The sequence below is a fragment of the Fonsecaea multimorphosa genome, assembly GCF_000836435.1.
Source record: "Fonsecaea multimorphosa CBS 102226 unplaced genomic scaffold supercont1.2, whole genome shotgun sequence".
NCBI classification, from domain to species: Eukaryota; Fungi; Ascomycota; class Eurotiomycetes; order Chaetothyriales; family Herpotrichiellaceae; genus Fonsecaea; species Fonsecaea multimorphosa.
Genome location: NW_015971636.1, coordinates 118,329 through 141,775, shown reverse-complemented (window position 1 = coordinate 141,775; position 23,447 = coordinate 118,329). Strand labels below are relative to the sequence as shown.

General features: G+C 53.1%; 8 protein-coding genes across 8 annotated transcripts; 4 read left to right on the top strand and 4 right to left on the bottom strand.

The window, feature by feature from the left end:
* Nucleotides 1-1,317: 1,317 nt before the first annotated feature.
* On the bottom strand, nucleotides 1,318-2,843 carry Z520_01000 (uncharacterized protein; the record flags this gene model as incomplete). The annotated part of the gene is made up of 2 exons (XM_016771518.1): nucleotides 1,318-2,560; nucleotides 2,644-2,843. The coding sequence occupies 2 exons, from the start codon at nucleotides 2,841-2,843 to the stop codon at nucleotides 1,318-1,320; spliced, it is 1,443 nt and encodes a 480-aa protein (XP_016636657.1).
* Nucleotides 2,844-4,221: 1,378 nt separating this feature from the next.
* On the bottom strand, nucleotides 4,222-6,892 carry Z520_00999 (uncharacterized protein; the record flags this gene model as incomplete). The annotated part of the gene is made up of 4 exons (XM_016771517.1): nucleotides 4,222-5,523; nucleotides 5,573-5,784; nucleotides 5,836-6,640; nucleotides 6,758-6,892. The coding sequence occupies 4 exons, from the start codon at nucleotides 6,890-6,892 to the stop codon at nucleotides 4,222-4,224; spliced, it is 2,454 nt and encodes an 817-aa protein (XP_016636656.1).
* Nucleotides 6,893-8,159: 1,267 nt separating this feature from the next.
* On the bottom strand, nucleotides 8,160-10,246 carry Z520_00998 (uncharacterized protein; the record flags this gene model as incomplete). Its single annotated transcript, XM_016771516.1, has 2 exons — nucleotides 8,160-9,564; nucleotides 9,612-10,246. The coding sequence occupies 2 exons, from the start codon at nucleotides 10,244-10,246 to the stop codon at nucleotides 8,160-8,162; spliced, it is 2,040 nt and encodes a 679-aa protein (XP_016636655.1).
* Nucleotides 10,247-10,912: 666 nt separating this feature from the next.
* On the bottom strand, nucleotides 10,913-12,016 carry Z520_00997 (uncharacterized protein; the record flags this gene model as incomplete). Its single annotated transcript, XM_016771515.1, has 1 exon — nucleotides 10,913-12,016. The coding sequence occupies one exon, from the start codon at nucleotides 12,014-12,016 to the stop codon at nucleotides 10,913-10,915; it is 1,104 nt and encodes a 367-aa protein (XP_016636654.1).
* A 332-nt stretch (nucleotides 12,017-12,348) lies between these two features.
* On the top strand, nucleotides 12,349-13,476 carry Z520_00996 (uncharacterized protein; the record flags this gene model as incomplete). The annotated part of the gene is made up of 3 exons (XM_016771514.1): nucleotides 12,349-12,431; nucleotides 12,488-12,604; nucleotides 12,651-13,476. 3 exons carry the CDS (start codon nucleotides 12,349-12,351, stop codon nucleotides 13,474-13,476), a joined length of 1,026 nt encoding a protein of 341 aa, XP_016636653.1.
* Nucleotides 13,477-14,195: 719 nt separating this feature from the next.
* On the top strand, nucleotides 14,196-17,174 carry Z520_00995 (uncharacterized protein; the record flags this gene model as incomplete). Its single annotated transcript, XM_016771513.1, has 2 exons — nucleotides 14,196-14,231; nucleotides 14,283-17,174. 2 exons carry the CDS (start codon nucleotides 14,196-14,198, stop codon nucleotides 17,172-17,174), a joined length of 2,928 nt encoding a protein of 975 aa, XP_016636652.1.
* Nucleotides 17,175-18,336: 1,162 nt separating this feature from the next.
* Z520_00994 (uncharacterized protein) lies at nucleotides 18,337-19,599 on the top strand (the record flags this gene model as incomplete). The annotated part of the gene is made up of 1 exon (XM_016771512.1): nucleotides 18,337-19,599. The coding sequence occupies one exon, from the start codon at nucleotides 18,337-18,339 to the stop codon at nucleotides 19,597-19,599; it is 1,263 nt and encodes a 420-aa protein (XP_016636651.1).
* A 1,364-nt stretch (nucleotides 19,600-20,963) lies between these two features.
* On the top strand, nucleotides 20,964-22,729 carry Z520_00993 (uncharacterized protein; the record flags this gene model as incomplete). The annotated part of the gene is made up of 4 exons (XM_016771511.1): nucleotides 20,964-21,261; nucleotides 21,358-22,101; nucleotides 22,169-22,514; nucleotides 22,591-22,729. 4 exons carry the CDS (start codon nucleotides 20,964-20,966, stop codon nucleotides 22,727-22,729), a joined length of 1,527 nt encoding a protein of 508 aa, XP_016636650.1.
* Nucleotides 22,730-23,447: the final 718 nt, after the last annotated feature.

Here is a 23,447-nt window from a genome sequence, read left to right as displayed (position 1 = left end):
TCAGCCCACAAGCCCAGTGCGCCCACCAGTCACCGTGCAGGGCCAAATGGGGAGGCGAGGCCACTGGATGCCCAGTTGATTTCTTTTTCTCCTGAGAAGAGAAGTGCCTGAAGATTCAAGAGCCACCTGGGCCTCCTACGACAAAAAGTGGGCAGAGTGGGCAGGTGGGCAGGTGGGCACATGGGCGTCGTCTCCCTCGGGCGGCTCCAGAGGTTTTAGGCTGCTAGGCTGCTAGGCTAGTTGAGGCCTGGAAAAGGGGAGCCATTTAGGCCCCATGCAATCATCAGCGTGCCTCGTACTGGTCAATGGTCACGCCGCTGGTGGTAGCCTCATCATGTCAGCGTTGCAGGCACCCCCCGGACGCTCCCCAAGCGGAAAGAGGGATATTGGCAGTGGCGAGTGCGCGTCTCCTTTAAAATTCCCGCTACGAGCACGGAACTCGCCAGCATCCAGAAGTCTTGCATAAAAGCCATCACATCTCTTGAGGCCGTCGCATCTCAGAAGGTGCTCACACCGAGTCCGGAATACTCGGTACATCGTGTACTCACTGGTCAGAGCACCGTAAGTCAGTCGAGTGACGCGGCGACCGTCAGGCGTGCAGTCTGTCTCCTGCAAGTCTTGTGCACCTGGGGGCAGTCTCCTAATTATTACACACCTCTACCTATTACTCTCGGTACGGCGACCGAGTACGCGCTCTCAGCCTTCCGACCTCAGCCCTGATGGCCCTTTTAGCCCTTTTAGCCCTCGATAGCCCTCGACGAGTCCCTGTCCCAAGAGCAATATGCGGCTACTCTCGGGCCCCGACTCCCCAAACAGCAAGGCCTTGAACAATAATGGATGAATAATAAGAATAAAAGCCTCCTCCGAGGTGGCTGCATCTCGTATTCGCCTACCGCAGACTTGGCTTCACCGACTATGCTCACCATGGAAGTACCTCGTCTGCTCACCATGCAGTTTGCACGACCGTCTACTGGGATAGTCAGCAGCATCCAACATCTCGGTGATGTGAAACCTCCGCGCATAATTCGGCCTTTTACTCGATTTGAGGTCATTATGCGAGCTCACGCACGTACTGACGGGGCCACACCGCGACACAACGCTTCCAATCCACTGGGTCATAAGATGCTGGCATTCTGCCAATCATGATTCTCGTCACTGACTCTGTCTCTCTCTAACTGGTGGTAAAATATCCAAGTACGTGAGAAATGCTCTAAGAAATGAGAAGTTGAAAGATGAAGAGGCGAAAGACGCAAATAAAACCGAGCCCTCCCTCCAACTCCCACCCTCTGAAGGGCCACTCTCTCCAAAACCCCGGACTCAAGTCGCCGTCAGGTCGGCCGACACAAAGCGTCGCACGTCGCGGTATTTGCCCTTCTGCGTCTTGTTGCCGCCCATCTTTCGAGGACTCGGCATGCCGGAACTTCCAATGCCCCGCATAATCATCGGCAACGCGTCCAACACCTGTTTGTTGCCTTCAAAGTAGTGATTGACAAACCCTCCCCCAAGGAGCCTTCGAATGGCGTGCAACCGCATCAACTTCCACCATTTGTCCACTCGCATCTCGCCTTCCCGATGCACCCGCACCACCATCTTGGAGGCGTTGTTGGACTGGAGCCCCAGTCGGGGGTCTTGCACCGTTAGGACAATGCTGGCGAACGATTGGTGCAGTGACTTCTTGTCTCGTCGATTCATCGACTTGGTACTGAGCGACGAGAGTGCCGTCACCTTTTCCAGCACCTCGTGCGTGTTGTGGTACGGGTTGTACCGTTTGACCAGGTAGGACCGCATGTGAGGCCGGTCATGGGGCAGTTCGTCTTCAGGTATCTCCTCGTCCTCCTCCGACGACTCATCGTCTTCCTCGCGCGGCGTGTAGCTTTTCTCGTACAGTAAAGCAATGTTCTCGCCCGCCGATACTTGGACTTTGGCGTCGTCTGCATCAAGCTGGTCGAGGAATGTCGCAACCGCATCCTCCGACTCCTGCTCGAGATCTTCCACTTGAGTGGCCAGGAAGCCGTACGTGTTTAAGGCGGCGGTGACAACTTCGGCACTGTCGTCTGCATCAACAAACGCCCCGTCACTCGACGCAATCTCCAATAAAAAAGTCATGACGTCCAGGATCTCTTCTTCTCCCGCGCCACCGAACGAAATGCAGATCCCGATGGCATAGATTGCCGCAGCCTTGACCGAAGTGGACTGAGAATCGGAGATGGACCGTTTCAAGGACGCCGCGACCGTGTCGTAAAGGCTGCCATCGGCGAACGTGATGGCAGTAAGTGCCATGGCCCTCAAGGCCAAAGTCGTTTCTTTCTCGCTCGTTTCTGCCTTGATGCTTCGGCTGAACGCGCCCAAGAGGTCTTCAACGCGGCCGTAGAGGACCTCGGCCAGATAGTGCGAGGTCAAGCATTTGACATATGTAGTCAGCGCATCTTCCCTGCTCTTGTTGCTGCTCCCTTTCCGATCGAGCAGTTCCGCGATAACGTCGTTCAACTCCTGTCGAGCGGCGTCCGAAGTCTGCTCATTGATGTCGTCGGTTTCGAGGAGAGCATCGATCGAATTAATACTGTACGACAACACCGGTGTCAGCTCGCCCACCCTCTAACGATACGACAAGTCGTGGCGAGTAATGGTCATCATCAAACTCACCTCTGGGTCGTGTCATCACTGAGATTGCCCTTGTCTAAATCCTCGTCGTCCGAGACGTCTCTGCTCTGGATGCGAGAGGCACTTCGCGAATTGGGCGCCGAATTGCCGCGCGAACTCCCTCTTGATGACTGCTTGGATTTGGCCTTGTTGGAGACGGTCTTGCCGCTCTCGAGGGCCCTGCGGCGCAAGTCTTCATGCATCTTTGCACACGCTCTCTGAGGCTGATTCTAGTAGAAAAAAATAAAGTGTATATTATGGCTCTTGTAGGGGGAACCCGATTATGGAGATCTGCTCGCTCGGATATGATTGCAAACGGCCGCGAAGGGTCGGGGTTTTTGGGCGTTGTCACCCTTTAGGTCTCGAGGCTCGGTATTTGGACAGATGATGAGGAGGGAGTCGTTGAATTTCCATGTGGGAGGAATTCCACGCCGCTTATTAGAATGGGTGAAAGGACAATAGGGTGGTCGAAAAGGTCCTCGAGGGGAAGGTCAGGCAGAAAACAGATGTTAAATAATGGGACAGCGCAGGTCTGAGAAGCGGTGACAACAACAGAATGTGGAGGAGTTTTGACACGGGACTGGACCAAGGGCTCCCCCCAACCTTGGCGAGCCACGGCGATCTGGAGAGTGCAGTGCGTAGCGGCGAGGCGGGTGACCTGGCGACCTGGACAAGAGGACCTTGCCAGCACATGCCAGCAAGCCTGCCTATGAGGTACCTACCTCGCTACCTAGGTACCTAGGTAGCTAGTAGTAGGCACCCAATGTTCGGTAGGCCTACTAGACAGGTGTTGCTGTCCGGTGCAGTGTCAGCCACTGACGAGTGACACTGCCCACTCCGGTTTAACCCGCGATCCCCCGAAGCCCCTCCCCCAGGCGCCCCTCGGCCGATCATTGCATTACAATTTACAACCACTGCACCGTCCACTCGCCCTCTGCAACTACCCTACTGTAAGTACCTATGAACTACCTTAGCCACACCCCCACAATGTAGAGTAATACACCCTGATTCCCTTCTTCATTCTTGCTATGACGACACGGCTCATCTGCTTGATTCGCAGTGATCATTCTTGCGGCCAATTCCCGTGACACATACCGCATAACGTCTCGCTCCTCGCGTCGTGCCACTTCAATAGGGCATACTGAAGCATTCCTCGCGCCCTTGGGCAAGGACGTACTCTGTTCTTTGCATCCACCTCGTGCAGCTTTAGAATACGATGGGGCTCAGATAACACAGGTATCGCTACTACCTAGTAGGTACCTACCTAGGTACAGATTCCAAGCCAAAGTCGGAGAGGGCTGTGGGTGGCTGTGATAATTCTGCTTGATCACTAAAAGGAAAGAGAAAAGATCGAAGTACTTTGACAATCCCCGCAAACACTCCCTCACTCACGCCCCAATTCAGCTTGATCCAAAAAAGCCCCCTGATCCGGCGCGCATATTCCTCCGTGATGTGTTGTTTTCCTTTCATTCTGTGCCGACCCCAGGCGTAGCTTCCACGTTGTGCATCCCACTATCATTGCCCTAGCCCGGTGTACACTCCGTACAACTTTGTTGGCACCACTGTCCTATGCCTGTTTGTTCACTTGCCCACGTGTGTTGGTCCCCCCATCAACAAATCCTCGTCGCTGGCGTCCAGAATATCGTACTCCTCATCTGTCAGAAATCCTTCGCCATCACTGTCCGACTCCTCGAGCTCGAGGCTCTCAACGTCCTCGAGAAGTTCGTGTTCGTCTGCCTTAATGGTTGGTTCCATCACGGCCACTGGAGCTTCTTCGACCTGTGTTTCACGAACATCATGCACGCTGGAGACGGGCGATTCCTTCTCGAGCTTAGGGAAGATCATGGTCGAGCTTGTCTGCGACTGGTCGTCCGCCTCGCCTTGCTCGCTGACTGATTTCGCCGTCACAGGGGCAAGAGGCAAGATATGCGAGCGGATAGGCAACTCAACAAGAGTCGAACGAACCTCAATGTCAACCCACAGCTTGTGGCCAAATGGAACGCCGCCTGGTGTCTTGAGACGCCAGTAAGAAATGGCCCGTCCTTCCCGAGCCGGTGACTTCAGGAGGACAGTAAAGCGAGCCGTCTCGCCGGGCTCGACAGGTGCCGCCCAGACGTTGCTGCGGTTGGCCATTGTCATCGCGCTTATGCTGGATGGATGAAGGATATCGAGATTACGCATATCATCACCCCCAATGTAGTAGACGGCACAGCCGGCTGGCCAGGCGTCAGGGCCTGGGTTGCGCAATGTCCAGGATTGAGAAACAAAATGGTTGGGAGCAACTTTCGTGCCGTCCGGGGTCGAATCCGTAACGTACCACGCCTGAAGATCGCTCGCGATGGGCTTCACAGAGGTGGCATCATTCGCCTTAGCAACTTCAACCATTGGAGTGGTCTCAACAGGATCCACCTCGGCAACAGTCTGGACTTGAGTCGCAGCATTGGCTGAGGTAGATTGAGTGGTCTCAGTAGCCGCATTCTTAGCTGTTGGTCGATCACCCAACTGAGCAACCTTTTGGCCATTCTCATTCTCTTGTTGAGTCGTAATCGAGACGTGCCGCAGGGGAAGCTTGATCTTGATCAGAGGATGAGACGGATTATGTCCATTGTTAGGCAAAGCCTCGCAGTTTGCACAGAAGTCGGTATCGTTACAGACAGCACACTTGTATCGATCACCGGTGATGTACCGCTTGTAGGAAGTGCAAAGTGGGCCGTCACAATAAATGCCACGATGAGGTGGCTTTGTAGTGCGCAGGGTCTTGATAGGCACGTAGATAGGCACGAAACGGTGGAAGGGGTGTTTCGCACTCGCAATACCAATGCAAGCGGAGCAATAGTCGAAGTCTGGGCAAGACAGACATTTGTGTCGGACACCATAGATGGCCTGCAACGAGAGTCAGATTGGTCAATGGGAGTGATAGAAGTTGAGTTACCTGTTCACAGCCATCACAAATGGCGTCATGGCGAACACCACGTCCCGGGCGGCACAGAGTTTGGATGTCCAGATTGTACTTCACTTTATCGGAGTCTCGTGCCTCAAAGGTATGAGATGGGTCATGCCCGTGTTGACCGTCCTGAAAACAGGACAAGCAAAGGTCATAATCGGGACATTCCTGGCAAGTGACACATTCACCGGCCGACAATCCTAGGAGTTCGTTAGTGCCTGATGCGATTGTCTGTTTGTGCTTGCACCTACGGAAAATACATGAATTGCAGGTGAGTTCTGTATCATCGCGCTCCGGGCTGATGGGTGTGGTCAACTCGCTGGAGGAATCTGCGGCGGCCTTGGACAATTTCTTGGGAGCCAGCGTCTCGGTAGTGCTGGGAATGACCATTCCATTACGAACGGTTCGCTTAAGCAACCAGTGCTCGTCCCCGTCACAAGTGACTCCAGCGTCAACGCAAGCCTTGCAGAGATCAAAGTCACCGCCTTCGCATATGCCGCAGTGGTAGTGTTCGTTCAAAACAGACTGACCACAGCGGTTGCAGTCGATTGTGTAAGAGGTGGCAGGGAAGTCATTCATGGTAGGAAGAGTGGGCAGACTGAACATGTCGCTTTGATTACCCTGAGTACCATTGACAGCGGCCTGGTCCATGCTTGAGGTGTTGACGTCGACATCAAAGGCTCCTGGGATGGCACACTTGGGAGAGAATTGGCAGGTCTTTTGAAAGGCCTTGAAGGAGGGTGCTACACTGTTGCCCAGTGGTTGGGACAGAACAGTCTCAAGGAAGTTGTTCCTCGGCTCAGCCTGGGAATCGGCACCGTCCTTTACAGCGAACTTGCTCTGGGCCATGTCGACGTCTTGGACGAGGCCGTCTCTTGCAGGCTTCCCCTCAACGGTAGCCCTCAAACGTAGCTTGAGCTTCGCTTTCGCCGCCCGATAGAGCTGCTTGTAGATGGCCGGATCGTTGCTATCAAGGGTGATGTACCTGGCCTGAGAATCAGAGAACCGGTCAAATCGAACGTCTTGCTCCGGCGGAATGGCGAGCAGGGAACGGAGCTGCAGACACGGAGAAGAATTAGCTCTCTCTTCAGTGGAACATCCAGGCCCAAAGCAGGGCTAAGTGAAAGCCGAGGGAGATCCAAGTCCCAGGCTGACACCGACAGATCTACGCACCTTTTGTGGAAGCACGTTGGCACCGAGATCCCGCAGAGCGAGTTTGAATCTTCTATTTGTCCCGTCGATGATGACCTTGACCGTGATAAGGGTGTCGGGACCAACGGGCCCTATGTGAGGATGAGGTGTAGCCATGATGGTTGATAAAGGAATTGGTGGATTAGGCGGTGTTAGGTAGGTTTGACCGTAGCACCCTGCGGGCAGGTTGTTGCAAAGAGTCGGTCAGACTAGGGTAAACAGACACCTCAACAAGTAGCGGACATGAATAGAGTCTATCTCCTATGTGTTGGAGGAGACACAAGAGAGGTTTACGATGAGGACGCAAGGAAGGTCGAAGAGGTGGGTGGGAGGTAGAGGTCGTGTATGGTGGTCAAACATACGCAGGCCGTCGAGAGATGACGGGTGCAAGTGGAAAGCTCGCAGCCTGGCTGAGGCAATGGGTGTATGGGTGCATGGCGGGAGGCGGGCAGGCGGGGAAGAGCAAGCACTCACTAGGACTTCACTACTGGCAAGCAAGAGACCTCGACCTCAGGCTCTCGGCTTCTCACTGCACCTCTCACTCCACCGCCTTGACTAGCCGCACGTGATGCCACTGGTGGGTGACTGGACAGGCAGCACCCTCACCACCCTCGCCCACCAAATCAAAATTCATTGCCCAAACCTCACCAAACATCACCAAGCATCACGGATACCCGGCTCACCTCCGCGATTCGCGGACCAACTTTCTCGCACAGAGTCAACATTCCACACCGGTTAGTTACATACTTGCTCTGCATCTACTTTTGCTAGTACAGTCCCAGGCCTCGCCACAACTCTCGGCAAAGGTTCAGAAACCGTTGCCTTTGTCTGATACGAAGCCACACCCTATCAGCCTGAGCATGAAAGCCTTTTTTCATTCTGCCTAGCAAAAGAAACCCTGCTTCCCGGCGCCGAAACTACCCTTTCGTCGACCCACAAGACACGAGGTGAGCCTCGACCTCCTTCAGCTCAACCGGTGGCAGCCTCGTCCTAATGAATCTTTGAAAATCTGCTCCACCAGTGCGACTAAATCGACAAGTGGACCCTGACAAAGCCTTCGAGCTTTTGCCTTTTGCCTTTCCTTCTGTGACCATAAGCTCACCAGCTCAAGAACTCTAACATTCATCAACAAGTTCTCCTTTTAACCGCGAGATATAATGTACATGAAGAATATGATCAAGGATATCTCGAAGCCATGATGGAAGGAAACAAAGGAGAAAAAGTCCCCGGGGTTTTGGATGATCCTTTAAAATCTGACGAAACCAGTTCCCCTCCCCTAAATGCATGCGTGCTCCGAACTCCATAGCCCGCTGAAAAGGGAACAAAAGGATCAAAATACGAGCAAATCAATCAAAGAAGAAATAGAGCACCCATAGACCATTGATCAACCAGACTGCGCTGGGTAGAACATGCCAGTGGGGGCAGAAGAGTAGTAATAGGGAGCCTGGGACGGCATCCCGTTGCCCAGTGGCATCATGTTTCCGTTGGGAGCCATGGGGAATTGCTGCATTCCACTCTGAGCGCCAGGAGTGAACATTGTCGGGTTGTAGTAGTAGACCATGCCGTTCGACTCATGCGCCAGCGTGCTGCTTTCCGTAGGTCCTGTGGCAGGCAGATAGTTTATCGGGTGCGATTGCGAACCGGGAACAAAGCTGGGTGCCAGTGCTGGGCCTGCCATTGGAACTCCAAAAGAGCTGGTTCCTGGAACGGGTGGGTAGAAGACGGCTCCATTGCTGTAAGGTGCCCCGAAATACGGAGCGGCGCCCATGACTGGGTATGGCTGAAAGCCTGGCGCGAAGACCGCTCCTTCAGGTATCTGCGAGAGAGGCGCCACTCCGGCCATTCCAGACATTGTCGGTTGGCCAGGTTGAGCGGCAGTCTTGTCTTCCAGATAAAAGTTGGAGACCTGGGCGGGTACTTGTTGGTGAAACGGTATTTCTTGCTGCTGTTGAGGAGCTTTGAAATGGAAGGCGGCCGGCGATTCGATATGTGCCACGGAGACTGTTTTCTGGGGGCGCGGTTGGTGCATGGGAATGGCTGCAGAGTGGCTGCCATACATCGCAGGCGCGTGCATTTGTGTCGGTGCGGCATTCATGGGGACGTGGCCGTTCATTATCGGCAGCCCAGTCCTCGACAGAGATGGCGTAGGCGCCCCGGACGGCATGCGGACCACAGGCCGACTGCTCTCATTGCCGGTTGCCGCTGGGCGAGAGATCACCGAGTCGGTAGGTGATTTGATGCCTTCTCGCATGGTGGATGCCCCCATGGAAGATTTCCGACTCATAGCAACACTCGGAGTATAGCCTCCCCCATATATACTCGGTCTGCGGCTGCCGTGGAAGCTGCCTCTACCACGGCCGCGTGTATATCCCGGCTGGTTGGGACGCAGAGCCCGCGGAATGAAGATGAAGGACCGGTCTGCGCTAGGAAAGATGTACCGTGGTGCTGCATCTGGGATTGAGACGCGCACGGGCTTGTCCCTCCTCAATGGAGGACGATGCTGCGGAAGCAAAACGTGATGCTTTTTAACGACATTTGGCACCTTTGTTTTCTCGGCCATGCCTGGGAGTGATATTTGGACATTGACATTACCCAGAATGGACGTGAACGAAAAGGATCTGTTCGGAGCTGTTGAAGTGGCTTTGACTTTGTTCTGGTCCTTCTCAGTTTCGGCCACCACAGGAATTGGTCTGGTTTCTTGCTGCGCTGGTTTCATCTTGTTCTCGTGCAGCTCATGGAGATCGTGCGCCCAAGGCTTGTCTGTCGGTTCGTTGAAACCAATTCCCCGTCTACACAAGTCAGTAAAGGTATCAAACGAATCATTTGTACCACTTACCCTGTGCTCATTGCAGGCCCATATGCCCGACCCCTACCTCGTCCAAGAGGTCTGGTGTTCAGCCCGATGGAGGACGAGTTCCGGTCATCATGAAGGAAGAACCCGCCCCTGGTAGGTACGAATGCGGGATTTGCATTCCTCTGGCGGACGTACTCTTGATGCTCCCTGCGAGCGCGCTGTGCTATAGTCTCCTGCCTAGAAGCTTTCGGAGGAGCAGCAAAAGCTTCAACAGCTTCAACAGCACCAGAATCCATCGAATCAGGCAGATTGTCAAATTGCAGCCGTTCCATCTCTTGCGACTGCTGAGCTTGACTCAACCCATGCAACATGGCTTCGGTATCCGCCGAGGGCGCAAAGACACTCTTAGGCTTTGTGGAATCATCCTGAGATATCACAGCAGCACGGCCACTTTGACCTCGCGCCGTTGCACCAGTTGTAGTTGCCTGCACCTGGTCTCGCTCGTCTCCACTAGACTCACTTCCTTCGAATTCTCCTTCCTCCTCACCATTAGTGACTGCGGAGCCCTCACTCAGGGAGTCATCCTCAAAATCGCCGAGGATAGATCCTTCTTCCTCTCCTTCGTCTTGTCGCCGCCGTCTGCTTGCGAGCAGATTTTTCCGTCGGGGCGCGGGCATGTTTGTAGTGATCCCGATCCGACTTGCAAGTCTTGGACTGGAGCGATTCGACGCGACGTAAATGGAATCTAGGAGAGTTGAGAATGAATCATTCTCGGTTGTCGAGCACTCAAGTCTCGACTCGATGGAGGTAGGACGACGGAACTCTATTGGGCAAAGACCATTTATAAGATCATAACACCCATCTCGAGGTTGCGCGGATGAAAAGGAAAGATTCAGAGCCAGATAGAGGAAGTCGGGGTTTGAGGTCTCTGATGTTTCAGACCGGTGATAATAGAATCAGTGCGCGATCGAAGAGGCACAAGATGCCCTTGCACTCACCAGCAAAAATGTCTTTTGACTGGAGGCGAGAAATGAAGCCAACTGTGGCACAGCTACTAAACTCGATGCGGCCGCTGCCCCAGATTTTCGTCATGGCAAGAGCCAACCTACCCGAGTAGTAGCCTAGAAAGGGGCCTAACTGCCTGGGGCCTAGCACGCCTAGACAATCCCCCCAGGCATGAACACCGGCCCGCTGCCAGTTTGCCAGTTTGCCCGTTGGGCTCAAGTCACTCCTTGTATCTCGTGGCCCGTAAATGATCGGATGATACATGCAGACCTACCTAGGTACCTACCTGGTAGATAGTAATGGTACCTAGGTATACATCTATGCAGTAGCCACGGCATCTATTCAAAGACTGTTCGCTGGCCTTTACTTTCAATGATTGCGCCCGTCAGTCTCTGCACCGTCTCTTCTGAATATTTCCCTTGAGCCTTGCTGGGATTCATCTTCTTGTTGTCGTACATGGATTCGGTCTTCTCTTCTCCGTTGTCAACCTCCATGATCCCGCTATCTTCCCTCGAATCTCCCTCTCCTGTTGCCGTCTTTTTCGCCGATTTTCCAAACCTCTTCTCATACCGAGTCGCCTTGTCTTCAGCGTACTCCATCCTGAGCTTGCGACCGTGAAGTCTGTGCAGCAAAATTTTGCTCTTTGACGATTTCGACTCAACAGGCGAGTTCCCGGCACTATCTCTTCGCTCAACCCAGCCTCGCATAGCCTTCTCTGCAGATTCTAGCTGTTCGAAATCAATCCACGCAAATCCTTTACACTTTCCTGAATCTTCAAACGTAGCCATGTGCGTATGGACGACCGGTCCACATACTCCAAAGTGCGCTTCCAGATCCTCCACCGTGGTGGTGAAATCCAGGTTGCCAACAAAGATTCTCTTGCTTGGAGGCCGGGATTGCTTCTCAGCATGGTCTCTTTTTTGCTCGGGTCTGCCCTCAAAATTCTTCGCATTTTTGATTAGCACCGGGCGGCCGCCCAGAAGAGATTCGCTCAGCGTGAGCGCCATGTCGATGCATTGTTGGTCAGAAAAGTCGATGTATGCAAACCCTTTGTTCTGTGCTTTGCCAAATTTTGGCGGACCTTGGGGTAAATGAATCCTGGTTATCTGATTTCGGCTGATCACATTCGTTAAATCGGAGGTCAAAAATCTTATGAGGTCGTCCTTCGTCGTGCCAAAAGATAGGTTACCGATCCAAATCCCGTGTTGAGAGCGTGTCGAATCTTTTTGAGGGACATCTTGTGTTTCGGTAGGTGGCTTCGTCTTCTTTGCTTCTGAGGACGATGTGCTCTCATTAGATACTTTTGCTTTCTTTGCTTTGCGAAGGGCCTTCTTGGACGGAGGTTCTGGCGCCTCCACGTCTATTTCGATCTCTGCGGCCTCTGCATTGCGTTTGCGGGTATTGGGCTGAGGTGTTTCTGTTTCTAGCTCTGTGGTACTCATGGTGAGCGTCTTGTTTTGGGATTTGCCCAGGTTGTTCGTAGACCAGAAATTGAAATACGAAGACGAAACGAGAATTAAAAATGGAGATCGAAAAATTCCTGGTGGAGCTTTCCCCCAAGTCACACCCTCAGCTCGTTCCGCAGACGAGCTCCACAAATTAATACCCAAAACGCGCTGCGGTTCTTCTCTCTAGACTCTGACTGCGCCCTTACTCCTCATCCCTCAACATCAGGCTGTTTCACAACCGCGATTCTTTGATTGTGTCTGCCGCAACTCCTATCACGTACCTCCAGTAGCTGCTCACCTACACAGGCAAGAAAACTATATCCTCGATGGAACCGACAGAGAACCATGTCCCAGGCGAGCAAGCCACAGTCTTGTCCGATCAACCTGCCTCGTCCAGGAAATCGTACAGGTATCTTCTGCGCCGAAACCCGGTTTCCAATATCGTGTGCTGACTGGCCTGCGCAGACGCAAGTATCGCAAAATTATGGTCACATTTGAGGAGAAGATGAGGGAAGGCAACACCCTGTTTAAAGAAGAGCAGAGAATCATGGATATCTCGCTGAGGCTGGCCGAGCAGACTGAGTAAGGCAAGATGCATTATTTTTTCGTTCACTAACGCTTGGAACAGCCAGCTCCTTCAGCTGCTTGTTGAACTCAATTCCTGCCCCCAAGTGCCCCAAAGACTACGTTACGATCTTCGGCCTCCCGGTGAGAGCCATCCCGGTGACGAAACTGTGAAGCCAACTGTCTCTGAAGAAGACGCACATTTGGATCTGAGAAAGGCTAGGAGACAATTACAAGCTGGAGAAGTCACTTTGGCTGGATACAGAGAAATCGAAGCCGCGCTCCTCAAGACCCGAGAATTTGCACCAAGTCGGTCGTATGCTTCACTGCTCTCAAATGCGCCTACGCATAGCCATGCACTTGATAAGATGGACCCCAGCAATGTTGCATCTTGCTTACTGTCGACGAAACAAGAAGAGCAATACCTGCAAGGTCTGGATGCATTCCTCGAGGGGACGGTGACCAATCCCAGGCCACATGTCGCCAACAGCCTGGGCAGTCGAAGCGTGGACAAGACAACAGAGCGCGAACGAGAAACACAACTAAGGAATCCGGTGTCTGTCTACAACTGGCTTCGAAAGCACCAACCTCAGGTGTTCCTCCAGGACAATGAGCCCAGTACAGAGAAGACGCCTCGAGCCACGGGATCACGCAGTTCTACACGCAGGTCGGCAAACAAAGATGCTCTCAAACAGGAGCAAGATTACTATGACGAAGACGGCTTTGCCTTGGAGAATGGAGCATCTTTAAGAGGGAAGAGGAAGCGAGACGCTGATGGAGGATATCGACCCAAAGGGGGCAGTTCCAGAAGCGCCAAGCGCAGGAAGGAAACCAAAGAGGATTCTGGCCGAAGCAAGCGGACCAAGAAGATGTCAATGGATGCCAGATAGAAGTGCCCGCGCAAGAGGCACATGCGGATGGTCAGAACCAGTGCTGATAGGCAGCCGACAAGGCCTTGGGAATCCCTCGACTCGAGTAGAAGAGAATATGATCTTCCCACGTGGTGTTGGAGTTGGATGATTCTTCCTTCTTCCCCTTTTTTGGCGCACGTGTTAATAGCAAGAATTGATCATGACTGCTTGGGGAAGCCTTTGGGTGGTGAGTGACTGGTTGGGAATTTTCCCCAAAAGCCGCACCGTGCCGGCAATGCGAAATGATGATTGACGGTTCAAATTATGGTGCCTTGTTAGTTGGAGCACCAGGTAATGGCACCAGGTTATGCTGCGTTTATGTCAGATGTCTCCCGCCTGCGCGGGCCATGCTCATCCTTAAGGAAATGCCGCTGATCAGTCTTCTCGGCAACTTCTCACGTCCAGCTCCGAAGACAGCCAAACTCCTTCGCCGGGATTTCAATGGCAACGACCATTCATATCTAGACTTCCTACCAAGTAATACCGACGAGCGCAGCTAGACTCCTTTTCCTTACCGTTGCAGGAAAAAAGCCAGATTGACACATTCCCTTGACACCTGAATGCGAGCGCAGCACTTCGACGAAGTAGACAGCATTGTTACACCCTCGACGATTTATCGCTAGTACACATCCGACCATGACTTGAAGAGTCTGTCGGCGAATCTTTGAAAGGGAGCGATCGGTCTTTGTCCTTTCCCTATGGCAGGCCTCGAGCAGATCGAGGTCCATTCCAGGGTGCGCTCTTCAGCGTCTACTTATGTGTTGGATTGCTGATATCAGGCTTAGAACTACCTCGTGCGCTGGGTCAATGTCAAACAAGAGCATACAATCTCCTGGACCATTCAGCCTCACAAGAAATCCATCAATCTCGGCCTGTTCAAGCATCCTGGACCACTCTCGAACCTGCATTCCGCTTCCTCTACCTCCCTACCTCCTCCTTCTCCCGTCAACGCACCAGTCGATGAAGATAAAGATAAAACAGAGACTCAGTCCACTGCGATCGAGAAGTTAACTAGCATTGGTCTGAAGGTGGTACGATGGATCGGCAAATGTGAAGCCGACAAGGTATCCCAGGGAAAACACGATGTACGATTCGGCGAGGGAGGGAACTATGCCTTGGTCTTCGACAACACCTTCTCCAAGAACATCTCGAAGACGGCGACAATCTTCCTCCTCACATATCCTACCGCGTGCCAACCACAGATTCAGTTTGGCGCGCAACTGTACCACCCACAGTCCATGGCTTCGGCGATGGCCATAGCCAGCACTTCTTCCCAGCTGTTCAAGAGAAGTCCTAAGCTGAAAGCCAGGGATAAAGAATCCGTCGACTCACTGAGACAGGTTTCCATTAGCCAGTCTGCCGGAGGCAGTATTACACCAGTTGCCGAAGAAACGAAACTTGCGGAAGACCCTACTTCAATTCATACGGGTGTGTTGCAGAAACTGAGGCGAAAGAAGCATCAGGGGTATGCGCGGAGGTTCTTCTGCTTGGACTATACCTCTTCCACGCTGTCCTACTACCGCGACCGCAACTCTTCGGCCCTACGTGGTGCCATTCCCCTCTCTCTGGCCGCCATTTCAGCCAACAGCAAAACCCGGGAGATTTCAATCGATTCTGGAGCCGAGCTCTGGCACCTGAAAGCCAACAACGATGCAGATTTTGAGTCATGGAAGCACGCTTTGGAGACCGCAACCCGGCTCATGTTAGAGGCCAAGACACCGGCGGACAACCTGCACCTTGAAACCGGTGATGGCACCGACGGCGAAAAGTCCGCATTTGAAGAGCAGGAATGGGCGAGGCTGGAGACTCTGCTCAGCAGAATCTCAGGCACAAGAGATGCCGTGCGGCGACTGTGTCTAGATACGTTGGCGCAGCCGGTGGCATTGCCTTCCCCGAAGCTGGGAGCGACTTCTGCCAGTACCACGCCGACCGAGGGACCAAATGGCGAGGATTACTTCAAGCAGGATGAGAGACGACCTTTTTGGAAGCGCAAGGTCAGTACGACTAATAGTCAAGCCAACATCTTCAAGCGCAGTGTTTCCGCCCAACTCGCTGTGCCGCTGCCCGGGGTCGAGCCAATCCTACGCAATGGGACGCCTCCTCCTCTTCCCCCGGCGCCTTCCACGTCGCGACCAGTGATGCATCACGAAGAAAGCATGTATGATCATTGCCGAGCACTATTGCATGATCTAGACTCGGTGGTCAGTGAGTTTTCTACATTGGTGGCTGAAAGCAAGGTTCGGCGTACAACTCCTCCAAAGTCTGCGGTGTCACGACTCAGCCTCCAGACGGTCGACTCGCAGGAGTATTTTGACGCAGAAGACCACCGGCATGTGCTTGATATTCACAGCGATACGGATCATGAGGCTGAAACGGCCGAGGAAGACGACGGCTCCGCAACCAGCAGCGACGTTGGGGAAGACTCGATTCATGGGCTGAGGCGCAGATCAGGAAGCGTGTCTTCATATCTTCCTCCTCGAGCAAGATCGTTGGCCCCTCTGCCATTAGATCCGGTCCCTCGACGGCACAACATAGCAGCCCCGACGGTCATGCCGCCGAGTCTTATAGGATTTCTTAGGAAGAACGTAGGCAAAGACCTCTCGACGATCTCAATGCCCGTGTCGGCGAACGAGCCTTTGTCCCTCTTGCAGCGTGCAGCGGAGCAACTCGAATACTCGCAGTTGCTGGATAACGCTGTCAGATGCAGCGATGCCTTTGAGCGACTGATGTATGTGGCGGCATTTGCCATCTCGTCACTGTCGAACACGCGGGTCAAGGAGCGATCGATCCGCAAACCATTCAACCCCATGCTTGGTGAGACGTTTGAGCTGGTGCGCGAGGACCGGGGCTTCCGCTTTGTTTCGGAGAAAGTGTCTCACCGTCCTGTGCAGCTTGCCCTACACGCCGAGTCTGAGCATTGGACGTTCACACAGTCACCTTTGCCATCGCAGAAATTCTGGGGCAAGTCGTCCGAGATCATCAACGAAGGGAAGGCACGACTGGTGCTCCACAGCACGGGGGAAGCATTCAGTTGGTCGGCGGCGACGTGCTTCCTACGAAACATCATCGCGGGCGAGAAATATGTGGAGCCTACGGGAACCATGACCATCTACAACGAGTCGGCAGGTCACAAGGCGGTGGTGTCGTTCAAGGCCAAAGGCATGTTTTCGGGTCGCAGCGAAGAAGTCGAGGTGCAAACCATCGACGCACAAGGTCAAGAACTGTCGATGGGCCTGAGCGGGACGTGGACCAACTCATTGCAATTGAAAGAGCCCGGTAAACTAGGCCAACGGCCAACCATCTGGTCGGCCGGTCCGCTGGTGGAGAACGCGCCGAAGCATTATGGCATGACGCTCTTTGCTGCTCAGCTGAATGAGCTGACAGCGGTGGAACTGGGGAAGGTGGCGGCGACGGACAGTCGCCTCCGTCCGGACCAAACCGCACTGGAGAATGGAGAGCACGAGAAGGCGGAGCACTTGAAGAACCAGCTCGAGGAAGCACAGCGGGCACGGAGAAGGGAAATGGAGGAGAAGGGCGAGGAGTGGAAGCCGAGATGGTTCTCCAAGGTGGAACTGGGCGACGAGGTGGTGTGGAGGCTGAAGACGGGCAAGGAAGGATACTGGGAGGAGCGCGGGCGAGGGGAGTGGACGGGGGTGGTGCCGGTGCTGCAAGTATAGCAGTGTGCGAGCCTCGAGATCTATCTATAGATGTATCTATATCCAAGGTGGACGGAGCCTTCAATCCGTGTTCCTACAAAGCATGCGAGGTAATTACCAAGGTAGTGAGGTACTCCGTATTGCCCGTTTGAGGAGGAGGCTGGGGATCTGGCATCTTAGTATCTGAGCATTTAAGCCATCACCGGCTGGGCGTCTAGCCGCCCCTTTTTAGCTCTTTGTTCCTTTCGTATCTCGGTCCAATGACACTGTATCCCGCCCCACGTTCTCCATCGACGAGTGTGAGTAGTGCCAATGCCACCCAATGGGCCAATGTTGGTCTCGCTGGTAGGCGGAAGATGCAGCGGCCCAGTGGATGCTTATTTCAAGGTTTTTTTCTCTCTCTTCCTCTTCACCCGTTGATGTCACTGTAGCACAAGATAGCACCAGCAAAAAGAGTTTCTATCTATCGACTGCTGTTCCTGGCGCTGCTGGAGATTGCCACTTGATACTCCAGACCATCCACCCGCTAGCATCATGCCTCCCTCCCATCCTATCGTCCGCTTCCCTGTTTTCGCTTTCCTTGTTGGCCTTTTTCCGCCTCGACCCGCAACTCCCCTCGCTGTCTCTGTTCCTCAAAGTTCAAACCCTTTTCGCAAACCCCTCGAAATCTATTTCCCCAGATTCTCCTTCACCCTTTATCTTTTGCCATCTTCGTAAAAGCCCTCCCGCAATTGCTCGTTGGTCCATATCTTATCAACCATTATCCCCAGCCTTTGCTTTGGTTTGTTCTGTTTCCTGCGCATTTCTATCCTTCGCCTCTATCCAATCAGCCACGAATCTCCGGTGCTCAGGTCTCTTGAGCCTCACACCATTTACCCGAGCCTGGACATCCGCAACCCTATCACAAAATGGACATTTAACTTCTGCCTGAACCAAGACCCTGGAACCCTCCCTATTCTCCTGGTCGCACATTCGTCACTGTATCAATAGTTATCTTTTCTCCTTCTTTTCCACGTCTCTTGAGTCAAAATGACCCTCGTCAAGACCTCTCTATCCCCATCCCTAGATCTTTGACCAACACACGTCCACGCGACAACATCACCGCAGCCGGTCCAAGGTCTGAACAAACCGATTAGAGGGTGACATGGCTATTGCTCAACGACCCTCTCCGCTTCACCGGACCATGAGTACGCCTCCGACCACTCCAAACACCTCGCCAAACGCCGAATCCAAGCAGCAAAACACCTATGCCAACGCCTCGATCCTGACTCCGCCCACTTCCCCACGGCAAAGTCGATCTTCTTCCAACATCTTAGAACTTACGACGCCCATTTCCGCTGCAGTCACGCAATCTCCTCCGGGCCCTACGTTGAAGTTGAAGGACGCCCGACTAGATCCCATCCAAACGGATGTTGGCAGCCAGAGCGTGTTGACTGAGACAAATGTCACCGAGTGTCCTTTTGATGTTGAGATCCTCAAGGATGAGTGTGGTCGAGATGCGGTCTTTGGGTCCGGCGCCTGGAGCACTGTCTACAAAGCTACCACCCACCCCAAACAGCGAACTGTCTCGGGTTCCTTGACACCGCCGCTCTCCCCAGCATTTGCCCTCCCGGTCCTTGTGGCAGTCAAAAAACCAGCCCGCCGAGACGCCATTTCCATTCTGAAGAGTGAGGCCAACATCCTCACCTACCTCCAAACCATCCCTAGTAGCGACGAATACGTCGTTCCCTTCTACGGCACCGTCGACGAAACCTCGTTGGTCCTCGAAGCCATTCCATTCAGTCTCGAGGACCATATCCGGCAATGCGCAGCTGTTGCTGCCCAAAATCGGTCGACTTGGACCATGGCAGACCCTGTCCTCGGCAGTGATGCGAAATGGTTTCATCTGGCACGGCAACTCATTTCGGCCCTGGTGTGGCTCCACAATGATGCACGAGTCGTTCACGGCGACATCAAACCCGGCAATCTCCTCCTGAAACACGTCCAAGGATCAGGAGTCGACGTTTCCTTTCAGCCTATCTTCGCCGACTTTTCGTCAGCCCAACGGCGGGACACCGAAGATACCACGGCGAACACGCTCTCGGCCGTCACGAGAGAGTATACTGCCCCCGAACTTCTCAACTCCAAAGTCCTCCGCGATCCCACGTCGACGGCCACACCTGCTTCGGACGTCTTCTCCACGGCAATCACGTTACTGGTTGCGGCGACAGGGCAGCTGCTGGTGTACCCCGGCTCGGTATTCCAGCGGCAGGCAATGGCTACCCAAGGCTGGATGGTCCTGAATTACGCCAGGAACGGAGAACAAGGTTCAAGAGTACCCAGATTCGGTATCGTTGAGAGGGTGTTGGAACGGGCAGTTTTGAAGGCCGACATGGGAAGGGTGAGCTCACAAGAATGGCTGGGGATCATCGAAACCATTGCACAAGGCGATCCTGTGAAGTTATGAATCCCATTTAGGAGGGGAGGTGGGAACCAATGATGGGATACGAGTTCCAAGCCGGAGTCTGGCTTGGCAGGGCTCGTTCCGGAGAAGATGGTGACATGGCTGAGGGAACGTTCAACTCACCTCATCTCCATTTGTTTGACTAGGCCAAGGCGTGATGCCAAAAATGTACCAGGTATGATGGGAGGGAAATGGTCAGAGTGGGCTGTGTGTGACATATCCAAGGATGTGTCCAAACCATGGAGGAGGCTGTCTGTATTGGATTGTTGTACTTCTAGAGAGCCCATGGGAATGGATGTTGAAGGACGGGTGGAATGTCCGCCGGCATGTACTGTATCGATGTATCTGATTACCTTTGTACCTAACTAGGTACCTACCATTCGCCTACCACCCGCCTACCTAGGTAGTGCTAGGTACCTAGCGAGTGGTTTTAGATGGGAGCCTTTCACGTGACTTAGTATCGTCAGCCTGGCCAATGACCAATGGCCAATGTCCAAGCTGCTTTGCCCCGCGGATGACCTCATTTGATACGGCAAACTCCGACCATCACCAACGTCCATCGACTCGGTATAATTATCACCAATTATCACCTTTCGTAATGGAATTTGGGCTTCAGTGGATGGGATCATCTTCCCACCTCGGCCACTCTCGGCCATTCTCCTTCTTCTGCCACTATCATCGGCCTGTATCTGTCTGCATATGGACATCGTTTATGGGAAGAGAAATCCGGGCCAGCAGGCTCCTCCTTTTCTAGCTCCTTCTTCACCCACGTCTGGCCACTCGTATCCAGACACCAACTCCACATATGGTGACATGCACGATTTCGCTTACACAAAAGTCCACCACGGATGTGCATTTTCCTGTTCACTTTCACTGCCTTTTGCCACTGGCAAGTGTAAGTTTGTTTCCTTTCCAACGTCAATCTAGGCCAGAGAGACAGCCAGTGGCCCCCCTCAGCGACCGTTGGATGGCATGACATTGAGAACGTGCGAAAATCCTTTGCCCAGAAGAGAAATGGAACAGCCCTCCACCCTGTGTCCGGCTTTCAATACCGTGCGACTGGCCTGGCCTCACCCAGAGCTGCTCTTGGCTGCTTGTACCTAGTAGGTATTTCTCGTCATACTCCATGCAAGAGGCCACATCAAGATATTCTGGCTTGTTGACTCTGACATCATTTGCTCACCGGGGCCTACCACACTTAGGGTCCTAATATCAAACTAAATTGTGTTGCATATGCAAATGTCCATTGTTCACTTCAGTCAGAGCCCCCCCAAAAAGAGTTCTATAAGATACTCTTCGTGTTGTTTTCCTCACCTCAGTCTCTATCGTATAGCTCTTGAGGATATTCTCGCCGAAGCCTCGACATCATGGACAACATCGACCCGGATTTCGAAGGCCGTGTTCTGGTCGTGGCCAACCGTGTGCCCATCTCTATCAAGACCACTCCAGACGGCGAGTTCGAGTACAGCATGTCTTCTGGTGGTCTGGTTTCGGGACTCAAGGGCTTGGCCAAGGCGATTGACTTCAAGTGGTTCGGCTGGCCAGGCATCGATGTACACCGCAATGACAAGGACAAAGTACGCCGCCATCTGCAAGACAACTTTAACGCCGTCCCCATCTTCCTGGCAGAAGAACTTGCCGACATGCATTACAACGGCTTCTCAAGTACGTCGTACCGTCATCGTCTTCGTCACCATCCCTCTTCTCTTGGACCTGTGTCATCTCGCCATTCCTTTGTTATCGCTGACTAGACACTGGCAGACTCGGTATTGTGGCCGCTGTTGCATCGCATGCCCGACAGAGCTGGCTCGGATGAGAGATGGTCAAAAGCGTACCAGGAGGTCAACGAGATCTTTGCCGACAACATCGTCCCCTACGTGGAGGACAACGACATCATCTGGGTCCATGATTACCACCTCCTGCTTCTCCCAGGTATTCTGCGTGAGCGACTGAGCAAGAAAAAGAATCTCAAGATCGGATTTTTCTTGCACACTCCTTTCCCCACAGAGGACTATTTTACCATTCTACCATTCCGAGAGCAGATTTGCCGGAGTTTGCTCCTTTGTGACGTGGTGGGGTTCCACACGAATCAGTACGCCAAGGACTTTCTGGAGAGCGCCCGCGTCGTCCTCGAGGGCGTGTCGAGATCCCCGAGTGACCTCCACTGGAATGGACGCAAGGTGATCGTCCATGGCTTCCCCCTTGGCATCGAGGCAGACGAGTGGAAACAGAAGTTGGGTACGGATGAGGTCAAGCAAGAAGTGGCGAAGTTGCGTGATGAGTTTGAGGAGCAAAAGATCATTCTCGGAGTCGACAGACTGGACTATATCAAGGGCATTCCCCAGAAACTCAAGGCCTTTGATCGCTTTCTGACAGAGCACCCGGAGTGGGTGGGCAAGGTGGCCATGGTCCAGTTGGCGATTCCCACCCGAGGAGATGTGGATACGTATCGAAAGCTGCGGGAGGAAGTGGAGCTTCTCGTTGGACGCATCAATGGCAAACACGGTAGGATTCTATTTCATATACCCAGCGTTGGTGTTCTCCAGATCATACTGACTATGAGAAAACATAGCGACATTCAAGCACACGCCGATCCACTATCTATACCGATCTGTGCCGCCGGACCAACTCTGCGCGCTCTACGCGGTTTCGGACGTGTGCATCATCTCCTCTGTCCGCGACGGCTTGAACCTGGTGAGCTACGAGTATGCGGCATGCCAGGAAGAACGCAAGGGAGTCCTGATGATGTCGACGTACGCAGGGGCAATCAAGACTCTGCCCCCGTCATCGATGATCCTCCTCAACCCCTGGGACACAACCCGCTTTGCCGAGAGAATCAACCAAGCAGTAAACATGGGCATGGACGAGCGGGCGCGGAGGCACAAGGAAATGATGCAGGTTGTGGATACCTGGACGAGGTGAGTGGTCGCCTTCCGGGTAGTAAGCCCGTTGCCTGATATAACAGACCCCGGACTGACTTGTGGGAATGACCAGTGTCAAATGGGGCAAAGCTTTCCTCCAAACCATGATGACCATGGATATCCCCCACGACGCCGAGATGCCGGACCGCGACCCGCTGGTAGACTGGAACTCAGAGGTCCCAGATGAGGAAACGGGCAAGATTCAACCCTAGCCTCCGCCCAGATTGCGCGAGGTTTCGACATGTCTTTTTATTTTTGGTTTTGGTTTTGTTTTTTCGTCGCGGCCTTTTACACTTGCACACCGTTACTTCCGTATTCCTTGCAGAAAAATCGGGCTGAAATAAACGGCTCCAAAAAGGCATCCAAGCGAGTCAGCGTTGGGGTTTTGTTTTCAGAGTAACATCCATGGGATGTTTCATTGTACATGCATTTCCTGTTTCCATCTTTAAGATGCATTATTTCTCTTGTATGGGAGATAGGAGCCTCGGAGCGGAAATACACAGTATATATTATTAGTGATACCTATGGCCGTGTGCGGCTTGAATAGACCGAAAAGGGGAGGGAAAAAAAAATTGGAAAAAATAAGAATGGTATTAGTTCAACAAACAACAACTTGGAAGTTCCAGGTTCCTATAGGAGCTCACAGTGACACCTCAATATCGAAGGGATTTGACATGACTTTTGTACACATATATCTTTCTGTATATATATGTCTGCGTGGTGGCATATGTATACCAATAATCCTACTACCCAGCAAGTTGCCCGGAGTATACAACGTGTGATTATCACACATCCATCAACCAACTAACTCTTGCGTCAGCATACTAGGTACCTAAGTAGGTAACCTATAGATATATATATATATAGGGCCACTGAGAGATGTATTGGGGCTAGACTCTAGTGCTTTAGTCTTCTAGAGTCTTGCCTGTC